Here is a 14712-nt window from a genome sequence, read left to right on the forward strand (position 1 = left end):
CTCCAACAACAACCACAGCTGCTCCCACTACAACCACAGCTGAACCTACAACTACCACAGAGGCTCCAACAACAACCACAGCTGCTCCCACTACAACCAAAGCTGAACCTACAACTACCACAGAGGCTCCAACAACAATCACAGCATCTCCCATTACAACCACAGCTGAACCTACAACTACCACAGCTGCTCCCACTACAACCACAGCCGCCCCAACAACTGCCACAGAGGCTCCAACAACAACCACAGCTCCACCTACAACTACAACAGCTGCGCCTACAACTGCAACAGCTGCTCCCACTATAACCACAGCTGCTCCCACTACAACCACAGCTGAACCTACAACTACCACAGAGGCTCAAACAACAACCACAGCTGCTCCCACTGCAACCACAGCTGAACCTACAACTACCACAGAGGCTCAAATGACGACCACAGCTAACCCAACAACAACCACAGCTACAACTACAACAGAGGCTCCAACAACAACCACAGCTGCTCCTACTATAACCACAGCTGCTCCAACTACAACCACAGCTGAACCTACAACTACCACAGAGGCTCAAACAACAACAACAGCTGCTCCCACTACAGCCACAACTGAACCTACAACTACCACGGAGGCTCCAACAACAACCACAGTTGCCCCTATAACTACCACGGAGGCTCCAACAACAACAACAGCTGCACCTACAACTACAACAGTTGCTCCCACTACAACCACAGCTGAACCTACAACTACCACAGAGGCTCCAACAACAACCACAGTTTCTCCCACTACAACCACAGCTGCTCCCATTACAACCACAGCTGCCCCAACAACTCCCACAGAGGCTCCAACAACAACCACAGCTGCACCTACAACTACAACAGAGGCTCCAACAACAACCACAGCTGCTCCCACTATAACCACAGCTGCACCTACAACTACAACAGAGGCTCCAACAACAACCACAGCTGCTCCCACTACAACCACAGCTGAACCTACAACTACCACAGAGGCTCCAACAACAACCACAGCTGCTCCCACTACAACCAAAGCTGAACCTACATCTACCACAGAGGCTCCAACAACAATCACAGCGTCTCCCATTACAACCACAGCTGAACCTACAACTACCACAGCTGCTCCCACTACAACCACAGCCGCCCCAACAACTGCCACAGAGGCTCCAACAACAACCACAGCTGCTCCCACTACAACCAAAGCTGAACCTACATCTACCACAGAGGCTCCAACAACAATCACAGCGTCTCCCATTACAACCACAGCTGAACCTACAACTACAACAGCTGCTCCCACTACAACCACAGCTGCTCCCACTACAACCACAGCTGAACCTACAACTACCACAGAGGCTCAAACAACAACCACAGCTGCTCCCACTACAACAACAGCTGAACCTACAACTACCACAGAGGCTCAAACGACGACCCCAGCTAACCCAACAACAACCACAGCTGAACCTGCAACTACAACAGAGGCTCCAACAACAACCGGAGCTGCTCCCACTACAACAACAGCTGCCCCAACAACTACTACAACTTCTCCCACAACAACCACAGCTGCACCTACAACTACAACAGCTGCGCCTACAACTGCAACAGCTGCTCCCACTATAACCACAGCTGCTCCCACTACAACCACAGCTGAACCTACAACTACCACAGAGGCTCAAACAACAACCACAGCTGCTCCCACTGCAACCACAGCTGAACCTACAACTACCACAGAGGCTCAAACAACGACCACAGCTAACCCAACAACAACCACAGCTACAACTACAACAGAGGCTCCAACAACAACCACAGCTGCTCTTACTATAACCACAGCTGCTCCCACTACAACCACAGCTGAACCTACAACTACCACAGAGGCTCAAACAACAACAACAGCTGCTCCCACTACAGCCACAACTGAACCTACAACTACCACGGAGGCTCCAACAACAACCACAATTGCCCCTATAACTACCACGGAGGCTCCCACTACAACAACAGCTGCACCTACAACTACAAAAGGCGCTCCCACTACAACCACAGCTGAACCTACAACTACCACAGAGGCTCCAACAACAACCACAGCTGCTCCCACTACAACCACAGCTGAACCTACAACTACAACAGAGGCTCCAACAACAACCACAGCTGCTCCCACTACAACCACAGCTGAACCTACAACTACCACAGAGGCTGAAACGATGACCACAGCTTCTCCCACTACAACAACAGCTGAACCTACAACTACCACAGAGGCTCAAACGACGACCACAGCTAACCCAACAACAACCACAGCTGAACCTGCAACTACAACAGAGGCTCCAACAACAACCGGAGCTGCTCCCACTACAACAACAGCTGCCCCAACAACTACTACAACTTCTCCCACTACAACCACAGCTGCACCTACAACCACAACAGAGGCTCCAACAACAACAACGGCTGCTCCCAGTACAACCACATCTGCCCTTACGACTACCACAGAGGCTCCAACAACAACCACTGCTTCTCCTACTACAACCACAGCTTCCCTTACAACGACCACAGATGCTCCAACAGTAGCTCCAACAGCAGCCCCTACTGCTCCTCCAACCACAACCACAGCCGACCATAACCACAACTCTTCCAACAACAACCACACCACCACCAGTTGTGTTGATTCTCATATTTACCTCACCAGAACCCTTTACTGCTGCCCTGGAAAATAATTCCTCCCCTCAGTTTAAGCAACTAGAAACTAAGACCAAAGAAACGGTAAGAAAAAAAAAAAAGGGAAAAAGACGGAATCACCAGGCAGATGTGTTAGAGGTAGCAGATAAAAATAACAGCAGGTTTATTAACGTGTCTTATTTAGATGTGTTGGAACAAAAATACGTGTCTGCACAGTGTTAACAGTGCAGGACATTTTTTACGAATATGTACTTTGTTATTTCCTTCTTCCAAAGTTCCAAAGAAATAATGATTTTCAAATTGTGATTCCTGCTGTCCCATGATACATTATTGATCCTTTTTGTTTTTTCAGCTCGAGCCCATTTATAAAAAAAGATTCCCAAACTTCCTTCAACTGAAAGTTCTTGGTTTCAGGTAATTTAAATGAGTATGAATTATCTAGCCTATTGTTTGATGGACCAATGTTCTGTGGTTCATTAACATAATTGTATATGTTTAATTGTAGATCAAGAACAAACGGTTCTGGCATGTAATCAGTGTTTTACATAAATGTGTCATATTTTTCAAGAAGTGGCTTAATTTTTTGTTTAAGTCTTGTGATGCCGTTTATCCAGCTATCTCACTGTCTATGCAATACTTGTTTTGCAGGAGAGGTTCCACCATAACAGATACAGAACTTCAGTTCAACGTGACACTAAATGTAACTGCACCTGCTGTTGAGACTATAGCTTCAACTCTCAAGACTGCCATTGAAAACGGGACTGTGTCACTCAACATTTCTGTTAGCTCCATCAATGTTACAGGTGCGTCTTTTCATCACATTCATGACATACTTTGTAGAAAGAGGTCCACAGCTACAGTGTAATATTATAAATTGAAAGTACATGAGATGTCTATTCAAGAGAGTGTTGAAGATGAGACTCCATGTAAAGAAAAACAGGATTGCAGCCATGTGTCTAATTTAGTGTGTGTTTTGTTTTGTAATGTGACAATGCCTTTGTTTTTCAGTACAAGAATTCACGACCACTGTCTCCCCATCCACAATAACCACCTCTACTAGTACAACCACCACAGCTTCTCCAATGACAACAACAGCTTCTCCAACAACTGCCACAGCTACAGCTCCTACAGCTGCTCCTACAGCTGCTCCTACAGCTGCCCCAACAGCTGATCCTACAGCATCCCCAACAGCATCCCCAACAGCTGCTCCTACAGCATCCCCAACAGCTTCCCCAACAGCAGCTCCAACAGCAGCTCCTACAGCATCCCCAACAGCATCCCCAACAGCTGCTCCAACAGCATCCCGAACAGTATCCCCAACAACAGCTCCAACAGCATCCCCAACAGCATCCCCAACAGCATCCCCAACAGCTGCTCCTACAGCATCCCCAACAGCATCCCCAACAGCTGCTCCAACAGCATCCCCAACAGCATCCCCAACAGCAGCTCCAACAGCATCCCCAACAGCATCCCCGACAGCTGCTCCTACAGCATTCCCAACAGCATCCCCAACAGCATCCCCAACAGCTGCTCCTACAGCATCCCCAACAGCTGCTCCAACAGCATCCCCAACAGCTGCTCCTACAGCATCCCCAACAGCATTCCCAACAGCATCCCCAACAGCATCCCCAACAGCTGCTCCAACAGCATCCCCAACAGCTGCTTCTACAGCATCCCCAACAGCATCCCCAACAGCATCCCCAACAGCTGCTCCTACAGCATCTCCAACAGCAACTCCAACAGCAGCTCCAACAGCTGCTCCAACAGCCACTCCAACAGCAGCCCCAACTGCACCTCCGACAACTGCTTCAACCAACCCACCATCGTCAAGTGAGGGCAGTCTGGGTCTAACATTCAGTCTGAACCAGAATTTCAATGCAGATCTGTCTAATTCATCATCTGCAGCATTCCAGAAACTTGCTACCACTGTGATAACTGAGGTACAACTCAACCTTATTACACAAATCAATATACATATAAAATACATGACACATGTTAAGATCAACCACTGTAACAGCTAAGGTACAAATTTAATGTAACATTTATTTTTTTCTGAAATAATGAAAATTAGCAACTTTAAGACCACTTGCAGTCTGAAATACTGTAAATTAAATGTTACATTTGTATTCACTGTGTTAACCATATGTGTCTGTATGCAGATAAACAACATTTACAAGAAGAAATTTGCAAGGTTTCTCCGTGCCATCATCAACAGATTCAGGTAAGCAATCATTTCCATCATTTATCATGTGTTACTGTAATGTGTGAAGTTCAAGGAACCTCTGAGATTAATCCAGTCAATTTTCTTGTCCAATATAGGAGTGGATCCGTTGTTGTTGATATGACACTCGTGTTCCAGAATGAGTTGTCAGTTCCCTCTGCAAATGAAGCAGAATCAACTCTGAATACAGCTCTCACCGCTAACTCCACTTCCCTAAACATTATTCCAGACAGTGTCAGTGCTCGTAAGTATTAACAAGGCATAGGTATCACCCGATAATGGACGATGCGGAGGCGTGAACCGTCCGACGCGCAGCGGAGTTATCCCGCTTATACCATGGCCACTTGCCAACATTTTTTTTTTTTACAAACATTACTTTATGTTTTCAGGTGTTTTGCAATCTATTATAGAAATCTAACGTTTTTTTTATTTTTTTACTTTAGCCAACTATGATATTTCTAGCTAGTCCACTCAGCTCATAGAACCAACACCGGCTTTCCTTTGGCTGAGCTAGTAGCCCGAAAGCTAACGTTATGCTAGCAAGATTCAAAGGCAATAACATTGTGTACGGTTGACAAACAGTAAATATAATTTTACAGTGTGTTGACAAGAATATTTGCTAGCTAACCAGCCATGTCACTGTCCCAAAATCAATATCAAGATTTTCACGAACAAAGTAGCTAACTAGGCTTCAGAATGACCGCAGCCTGTATAGCGAATTGAATAGACCATTTTTCACCCTACGTCACACAATTGTCAAGTAGGCTCAACTGAGCATGTTGGTTGCAAAAGACGAACTTCTCCCCGGTCTATTACACTTTGAGTGTCGATCAGGTCATCATATATCTGGCTACTGGATTGCAGGGCTGGATATTAACTTTTTGAGGCTCTTTGCCTTTGGACAAATACATTTACGTTTCACTTATCTATGCACAAAAGTCACTTGACCCCGATACCCTTAAATAGCCTGACAAAGTGATCGGGCAAAACTAGCCTGGTTAACGGAGGTCGCTTTCTCAGTCAATTGACGAATGAAACAGGCTTGGTTAAAGAAATCCGAGATGCTGGCTCGTATCTACATTAGGCAGTCCTCCCTGACGTTTCTGGTGTAGAATGGAATGAAATACAACATTGTGCACACTGCCAGTGAGCGAGTCTGACTGAGGCTAACGTCAAAACAGTGTAACGGGGACGCAGTCTCACTCAGATTGCCAGTTTTAAACAAATCACAAAAATTATCGGACCAGCTGTCTAAAAGCAGAATTCCCATATCTCTTAAGCTGCCCTGCTCGACTTTTTAGATGTAGAATTGACTGTAAAACTGTAAAATTATGAACTTTGTGACATGACGTGAAGACATGGCTGCCGCCCGACTATGCGGTCTACCGGGCGACATTCTCACTCAAATGTCAAGACCTTCGTGACCCAAATCAAAATTCTGATGCGACAAATCAATAGGTAATCGCTTTCTCTCTTAAAGGCTGTCCTCCTCAAGCTTTTTGTTTTTTTAAATCTAACTATTTGTATTATCCGTGTGGTCCTTTTGCCATTTAAAATGCTATCCCTTCCCGTTTTTCTGCAACCAAATTGCGTGCGCATCCTGAATGTTTACAAACAAATAATTGGTCTAAAGCAAATGGATGTGAGATGACCGCATCAAAGTTGACATATTCTCCAAACAGTAATTATAATTTGACAGTATGTTTAACCACAAGACTAGCCAGCTATCGAGCCATGTCATTGTCCCCAAATAAAATCAAGATTTTTAAGAAGAAAATAATCGGCGGGTACTGTGTGTTGGCCGCAGCCTGTCTGAAGTACTAGATTGACTAGTGAGGTGAATAGTGAATAGCCTAGTTTGTGAGATGCACGATTACTTGACAATGACACAGTAATTCAGAAAAGTAAGGTTTTTCAAATAAGTTGAAAGAGATATTGAAAGTCATTCATTGTTGTAATGACATGTTAGCTTGTTACAGTCTTTAAAAATTGTAAATGGAGGCTTGTAAATGGAGGACTGCGTCCCTGTTGTTATGGTTACTTATTTCAGACACTTTGTAGCCAGTGCAATAATTTAGAACGGTGAAAGGACAGTTTTGCTGCAATTACTTAGTAGGTGTCCGTATATCACCTGATAATGGACACCCCTGCAGCCAATCAGAATCGAGTATTCACCCAGACCAAGGTATAAATTAACAGAAATGATTACATATTTATTTATAATTGTTCTTTTCCTACAGGAGGCACAACTACAACAGCAGCTCCAACCGCAGCCCCAACAGCATCCCCAACAGCATCCCCAACAGCTGCTTCAACAGCAGCTCCAACAGCATCCCCAACAGCTGCTCCTACAGCATCCCTAACAGTATCCCCAACAGTATCCCCAACAGCATCCCCAACAGCAGCTCCAACAGCATCCCCAACAGCAGCTCCAACAGCATCCCCAACAGCATCCCCAACAGCAGCTCCAACAGCATCCCCAACAGCATCCCCAACAGCAGCTCCAACAGCATCCCCAACAGCATCCCCAACAGCAGCCCCAACTGCACCTCCGACAACTGCTTCAACCAACCCACCATCGTCAAGTGAGGGCAGTCTGGGTCTAACATTCAGTCTGAACCAGAATTTCAATGCAGATCTGTCTAATTCATCATCTGCAGCATTCCAGAAACTTGCTACCACTGTGATAACTGAGGTACAACTCAACCTTATTACACAAATCAATATACATATAAAATACATGACACATGTTAAGATCAACCACTGTAACAGCTAAGGTACAAATTTAATGTAACATCAATTTTTTTCTGAAATAATGAAAATTAGCAACTTTAAGACCACTTGCAGTCTGAAATACTGTAAATTAAATGTTACATTTGTATTCACTGTGTTAACCATATGTGTCTGTATGCAGATAAACAACATTTACAAGAAGAAATTTGCAAGGTTTCTCCGTGCCATCATCAACAGATTCAGGTAAGCAATCATTTCCATCATTTATCATGTGTTACTGTAATGTGTGAAGTTCAAGGAACCTCTGAGATTAATCCAGTCAATGTTCTTGTCCAATATAGGAGTGGATCCGTTGTTGTTGATATGACACTCGTGTTCCAGAATGAGTCGTCAGTTCCCTCTGCAAATGAAGCAGAATCAACTCTGAATACAACCATCACCGCTAACTCCACTTCCCTAAACATTATTCCTGGCAGTGTCAGTGCTCGTAAGTATTAACAAGGCGTAGGTATCACCTGATAATGGACGATGCGGAGGCGTGAACCGTCCGACGCGCAGCAGAGTTATCCCGCTTATACCATGGTCACTTGCCAACGATTTGTTTTTACAAACACTACTTTATGTTTTCAGGTGTTTTGCAATCTATTATAGAAATCTAACGTTTTTTTTATTTTTTTACTTTAGCCAACTATGATATTTCTAGCTAGTCCACTCAGCTCATAGAACCAACACCGGCTTTCCTTTGGCTGAGCTAGTAGCCCGAAAGCTAACGTTATGCTAGCAAGATTCAAAGGCAATAACATTGTGTACGGTTGACAAACAGTAAATATAATTTTACAGTGTGTTGACAAGAATATTTGCTAGCTAACCAGCCATGTCACTGTCCCAAAATCAATATCAAGATTTTCACGAACAAAGTAGCTAACTAGGCTTCAGAATGACCGCAGCCTGTATAGCGAATTGAATAGACCATTTTTCACCCTACGTCACACAATTGTCAAGTAGGCTCAACTGAGCATGTTGGTTGCAAAAGACGAACTTCTCCCCGGTCTATTACACTTTGAGTGTCGATCAGGTCATCATATATCTGGCTACTGGATTGCAGGGCTGGATATTAACTTTTTGAGGCTCTTTGCCTTTGGACAAATACATTTACGTTTCACTTATCTATGCACAAAAGTCACTTGACCCCGATACCCTTAAATAGCCTGACAAAGTGATCGGGCAAAACTAGCCTGGTTAACGGAGGTCGCTTTCTCAGTCAATTGACGAATGAAACAGGCTTGGTTAAAGAAATCCGAGATGCTGGCTCGTATCTACATTAGGCAGTCCTCCCTGACGTTTCTGGTGTAGAATGGAATGAAATACAACATTGTGCACACTGCCAGTGAGCGAGTCTGACTGAGGCTAACGTCAAAACAGTGTAACGGGGACGCAGTCTCACTCAGATTGCCAGTTTTAAACAAATCACAAAAATTATCGGACCAGCTGTCTAAAAGCAGAATTCCCATATCTCTTAAGCTGCCCTGCTCGACTTTTTAGATGTAGAATTGACTGTAAAACTGTAAAATTATGAACTTTGTGACATGACGTGAAGACATGGCTGCCGCCCGACTATGCGGTCTACCGGGCGACATTCTCACTCAAATGTCAAGACCTTCGTGACCCAAATCAAAATTCTGATGCGACAAATCAATAGGTAATCGCTTTCTCTCTTAAAGGCTGTCCTCCTCAAGCTTTTTGTTTTTTTAAATCTAACTATTTGTATTATCCGTGTGGTCCTTTTGCCATTTAAAATGCTATCCCTTCCCGTTTTTCTGCAACCAAATTGCGTGCGCATCCTGAATGTTTACAAACAAATAATTGGTCTAAAGCAAATGGATGTGAGATGACCGCATCAAAGTTGACATATTCTCCAAACAGTAATTATAATTTGACAGTATGTTTAACCACAAGACTAGCCAGCTATCGAGCCATGTCATTGTCCCCAAATAAAATCAAGATTTTTAAGAAGAAAATAATCGGCGGCTACTGTGTGTTGGCCGCAGCCTGTCTGAAGTACTAGATTGACTAGTGAGGTGAATAGTGAATAGCCTAGTTTGTGAGATGCACGATTACTTGACAATGACACAGTAATTCAGAAAAGTAAGGTTTTTCAAATAAGTTGAAAGAGATATTGAAAGTCATTCATTGTTGTAATGACATGTTAGCTTGTTACAGTCTTTAAAAATTGTAAATGGAGGCTTGTAAATGGAGGACTGCGTCCCTGTTGTTATGGTTACTTATTTCAGACACTTTGTAGCCAGTGCAATAATTTAGAACGGTGAAAGGACAGTTTTGCTGCAATTACTTAGTAGGTGTCCGTATATCACCTGATAATGGACACCCCTGCAGCCAATCAGAATCGAGTATTCACCCAGACCAAGGTATAAATTAACAGAAATGATTACATATTTATTTATAATTGTTCTTTTCCTACAGGAGGCACAACTACAACAGCAGCTCCAACCGCAGCCCCAACAGCATCCCCAACAGCATCCCCAACAGCTGCTTCAACAGCAGCTCCAACAGCATCCCCAACAGCTGCTCCTACAGCATCCCTAACAGTATCCCCAACAGTATCCCCAACAGCATCCCCAACAGCAGCTCCAACAGCATCCCCAACAGCAGCTCCAACAGCATCCCCAACAGCATCCCCAACAGCAGCTCCAACAGCATCCCCAACAGCATCCCCAACAGCAGCTCCAACAGCATCCCCAACAGCATCCCCAACAGCAGCCCCAACTGCACCTCCGACAACTGCTTCAACCAACCCACCATCGTCAAGTGAGGGCAGTCTGGGTCTAACATTCAGTCTGAACCAGAATTTCAATGCAGATCTGTCTAATTCATCATCTGCAGCATTCCAGAAACTTGCTACCACTGTGATAACTGAGGTACAACTCAACCTTATTACACAAATCAATATACATATAAAATACATGACACATGTTAAGATCAACCACTGTAACAGCTAAGGTACAAATTTAATGTAACATCAATTTTTTTCTGAAATAATGAAAATTAGCAACTTTAAGACCACTTGCAGTCTGAAATACTGTAAATTAAATGTTACATTTGTATTCACTGTGTTAACCATATGTGTCTGTATGCAGATAAACAACATTTACAAGAAGAAATTTGCAAGGTTTCTCCGTGCCATCATCAACAGATTCAGGTAAGCAATCATTTCCATCATTTATCATGTGTTACTGTAATGTGTGAAGTTCAAGGAACCTCTGAGATTAATCCAGTCAATGTTCTTGTCCAATATAGGAGTGGATCCGTTGTTGTTGATATGACACTCGTGTTCCAGAATGAGTCGTCAGTTCCCTCTGCAAATGAAGCAGAATCAACTCTGAATACAACCATCACCGCTAACTCCACTTCCCTAAACATTATTCCTGGCAGTGTCAGTGCTCGTAAGTATTAACAAGGCGTAGGTATCACCTGATAATGGACGATGCGGAGGCGTGAACCGTCCGACGCGCAGCAGAGTTATCCCGCTTATACCATGGTCACTTGCCAACGATTTGTTTTTACAAACACTACTTTATGTTTTCAGGTTTTTTACAATATATTATCGAAATCTAACGTTTTTTTATTTTTTTTTATTTAGCCAACTCTAATATTTCTAGCTAGTCCGCTCAGCTCATAGAACCATCACCGGCTTTCCTTTGGCTGAGCTAGTGGCCCGAAAGCTAACGTTATGCTAGCAAGATTCAAAGGCAATAACATTGTATACGGTTGACAAACAGTAAATATAATTTTACAGTGTGTTTGACAAGAATATTTGCTAGCTAACTAGCCATGTCACTGTCCCAAAATCAATATCAAGATTTTCATGAACAAAGTAGCAAAGTAGGCTACAGAATGGCCGCAATCTGTATAGCGAGTTGAATAGACCAATTTCCACCCTACGTCACACAATTGTCAAGTAGGCTCAACTGCGCATGTCGGTTGCAAAAGACGAACTTCTCCCCGGTCTATTACACTTTGAGTGTCGATCAGGTCATCATATATCTGGCCACTGGATTGCAGGGCTGGATATTAACTTTTTGAGGCTCTTGGCCTTTGGACAAATACATTTACGTTTCACTTGTCTATGCACAAAAGTCACTTGACCCCGATACCCTTAAACAGCCTGACAAAGTGATCGGGCAAAACTAGCCTGGTTAACGGAGGTCGCTTTCTCAGTCAATTGACGAATGAAACAGGCTCGGTTAAAGAAATCCGAGATGCTGGCTCGTATCTACATTAGGCAGTCCTCCCTGACGTTTCTGGTGTAGAATGGAATGAAATACAACATTGTGCACACTGCCAGTGAGCGAGTCTGACTGAGGCTAACGTCAAAACAGTGTAACGGGGACGCAGTCTCACTCAGATTGCCAGTTCTAAACAAATCACAAAAATTATCGGACAAGCTGTCTAAAAGCAGAATTCCCATATCTCTTAAGCTGCCCTGCTCGACTTTTTAGATGTAGAATTGACTGTAAATATGTAAAATTATGAACTTTGTGACATGACGTGAAGACATGGCTGCCGCCCGACTATGCGGTCTACCGGGCGACATTCTCACTCAAATGTCAAGACCTTCGTGACCCAAATCAAAATTCTGATGCGACAAATCAATGGGTAATCGCTTTCTCTCTTAAAGGCTGTCCTCCTCGAGCTTTTTGGTCTTTTTAAATCTAACTATTTGTATTATCCGTGTGGTCCTTTTGCCATTTAAAATGCTATCCTTTCCCGTTTTTTTGCAACCAAATTGCGCGCTCATCCTGAATGTTAACAAACAAATAATTGGTCTATAGCAAATGGATGTGAGATGACCGCATCAAAGTTGACATATTCTCCAAACAGTAATTATAATTTGACAGTATGTTTAACCACAAGACTAGCCAGCTATCGAGCCATGACATTGTCCCCAAATAAAATCAAGATTTTTAGAAGGAAATAATCGGCGGCTACTGTGTGTTGGCCGCAGCCTGTCTGAAGTACTAGATTGACTAGCGAGGTGAATAGTGAATAGCCTAGTTTGTGAGATGCACGATTACTTGACAATGACACAGTAAATTCAGAAAAGTAACGTTTTTCAAATAAGTTGAAAGAAATATTGAAAGTCATTCATTGTTGTAATAACATGTTAGCTTGTTACAGTCTTTCAAAATTGTAAATGGAGGCTTGTAAATGGAGGACTGCGTCCCTGTTGTTATGGTTACTTATTTCAGACACTTTGTAGCCAGTGCAATAATTTAGAACGGTGAAAGGACAGTTTTGCTGCAATTACTTAGTAGGTGTTCGTATATCACCTGATAATGGACAACCCTGCAGCCAATCAGAATCGAGTATTCACCCAGACCATGGTATAAATTAACAATAATGATTACATATTTATTTAAAATTGTTCTTTTCCTACAGGAGGCACAACTACAACAGCAGCTCCAACAGCAGCCCCAACAGCATCCCCAACAGCATCCCCAACAGCTGCTCCAACAGCAGCTCCAACAGCATCCCCAACAGCATCCCCAACAGCTGCTCCAACAGCAGCTCCAACAGCATCCCCAACAGCTCCAACTGCAGCTCGTAAGTATTAACAAAGTGGTGGTGTCAATATTGATAGGATGGATCGTCTGGAGAAGGCAGGCCGGAAGGAATCACGACAAAGGAAAGGAGTTGACTTGGTTTATTAGTCGAGCTGCCCGGATCAAACAATCATTTCAAGACAAACTGATGGCATGAGTGAAAACTCTCTCTCTCAGCCATGCTTAAATACATGAGTTGGACAGTACAGATATAAAATGCACAGAATTGCTTCCTTAACGGGTCTTCAGTGGTCAGTGCACTGATACACTAGAACGTTCAGCAGGTGAAGTGGTCGTTAACCACATAAGCCCTATTTGGACATGATTTTCCCCACTGTCTCCCCACTGTCTGGAATGCGTGCGTGCCATGTCTATATTCTGCTCAGTGGGGGGCCTCACTGCATGACCTCTTGACCTTACAGAGTCTCAGGCTGCACATGTACACAGAAAATCAGCCTTACACATATACATGTCCCACCCACTTTAATGACAAGTTTAGATAGTGGTTCCAATGATTTTGTTGAAAAAGTGGGTGGGATGTCACACACACACTTTTTACTAAGAACATTATATTAAATGGCTGAATCCACATATTTTTTTGTTTTTAAGCTGTCCCCACCCACATTTGACAGCAAATCTAAATGTCTGACCAGGACCATATTCCAACTTATGTCGTCTCATTATTGAAAGATAGACACATTCAAGGTTGCATTTGCAATAGGTTTTTTTCATTTTCACTTAATTCTATGTTTATTTCCCTTGTCAATACAGAAACAACCACAACCCCTACTTCAGGAGGTCCTCCCAGACACACAACCTTCTCCATGGCTGCCATGACGCTGATTCTGCTGCAAGTGGTACAGATGTTGGCTGGCTTATAGTCTGCACCACTGCTGCCTTTTAAGAAAGTGGAGCCATATCTGCCACTCACCAAGTAGAACAAGGCTGAACTAATGAACTATTCACACACCTTAAGTGGTAGTAAAATATTTTAAAATTTGTATTACTGAAGGAAACATGAATGCTGTATTTTGTACATTATGTCCTTTACACATCATGAATTTTGCCAATGTTATGTGGTAAAGTGGAAGTGTATTTTAAAATTATAAAAAATATTACTTTTATGTCAAATACATCTTTAACTAATTTAATACCCATATTTGTTTTCTCACAAAAGTTATGACTTATGTACAATCCAATAGGCAAATAAAGTTTAATGTGATTTATTAATCCTTTTTCTTTAGTCTTTTAACACCATGTGAAAGCATGACAGAAACAGTCAGGGTTGTTTTGAGGCATGTATGTTTTTCAGTGTTTGAGAAAAGATTTAGAGAGGGGACAGACAATATGACAGAAAAGAGTGGATGAGAGAGTGAAAACAGAAAGAAGACAGAAAATGACATCTTTCCAACTTGCTCGAAAGAACGTCGGAGCCCCCCCAATCGCGAATCTTGAATATTTAGGATC

At 43.1% G+C, this 14712-nt stretch overlaps 3 protein-coding genes across 3 annotated transcripts; all 3 read left to right on the forward strand.

The window, feature by feature from the left end:
- Window positions 1–1745: 1745 nt before the first annotated feature.
- On the forward strand, window positions 1746–3467 carry LOC124483926 (mucin-2-like; the record flags this gene model as incomplete). Its single annotated transcript, XM_047044527.1, has 3 exons — window positions 1746–2754; window positions 3023–3084; window positions 3319–3467. A coding segment is annotated over one exon (963 nt), but the record flags the coding sequence as incomplete, so codon positions are not given.
- Window positions 3468–3661: 194 nt separating this feature from the next.
- On the forward strand, window positions 3662–7166 carry LOC124484407 (endoglucanase-like; the record flags this gene model as incomplete). The annotated part of the gene is made up of 5 exons (XM_047045310.1): window positions 3662–3729; window positions 4310–4610; window positions 4830–4891; window positions 4990–5135; window positions 7132–7166. Coding segments are annotated over exons 1-5 (612 nt in total), but the record flags the coding sequence as incomplete, so codon positions are not given.
- A 472-nt stretch (window positions 7167–7638) lies between these two features.
- On the forward strand, window positions 7639–14475 carry LOC124484408 (endoglucanase-like). Its single transcript, XM_047045311.1, has 7 exons — window positions 7639–7668; window positions 7806–7867; window positions 10140–10560; window positions 10780–10841; window positions 10940–11085; window positions 13082–13246; window positions 14017–14475. The coding sequence occupies exons 1-7, from the start codon at window positions 7639–7641 to the stop codon at window positions 14124–14126; spliced, it is 996 nt and encodes a 331-aa protein (XP_046901267.1). The 3' UTR covers window positions 14127–14475.
- Window positions 14476–14712: the final 237 nt, after the last annotated feature.

The sequence above is a fragment of the Hypomesus transpacificus genome, chromosome 22 (genome assembly GCF_021917145.1).
Source record: "Hypomesus transpacificus isolate Combined female chromosome 22, fHypTra1, whole genome shotgun sequence".
Classification (NCBI taxonomy): Eukaryota; Metazoa; Chordata; class Actinopteri; order Osmeriformes; family Osmeridae; genus Hypomesus; species Hypomesus transpacificus.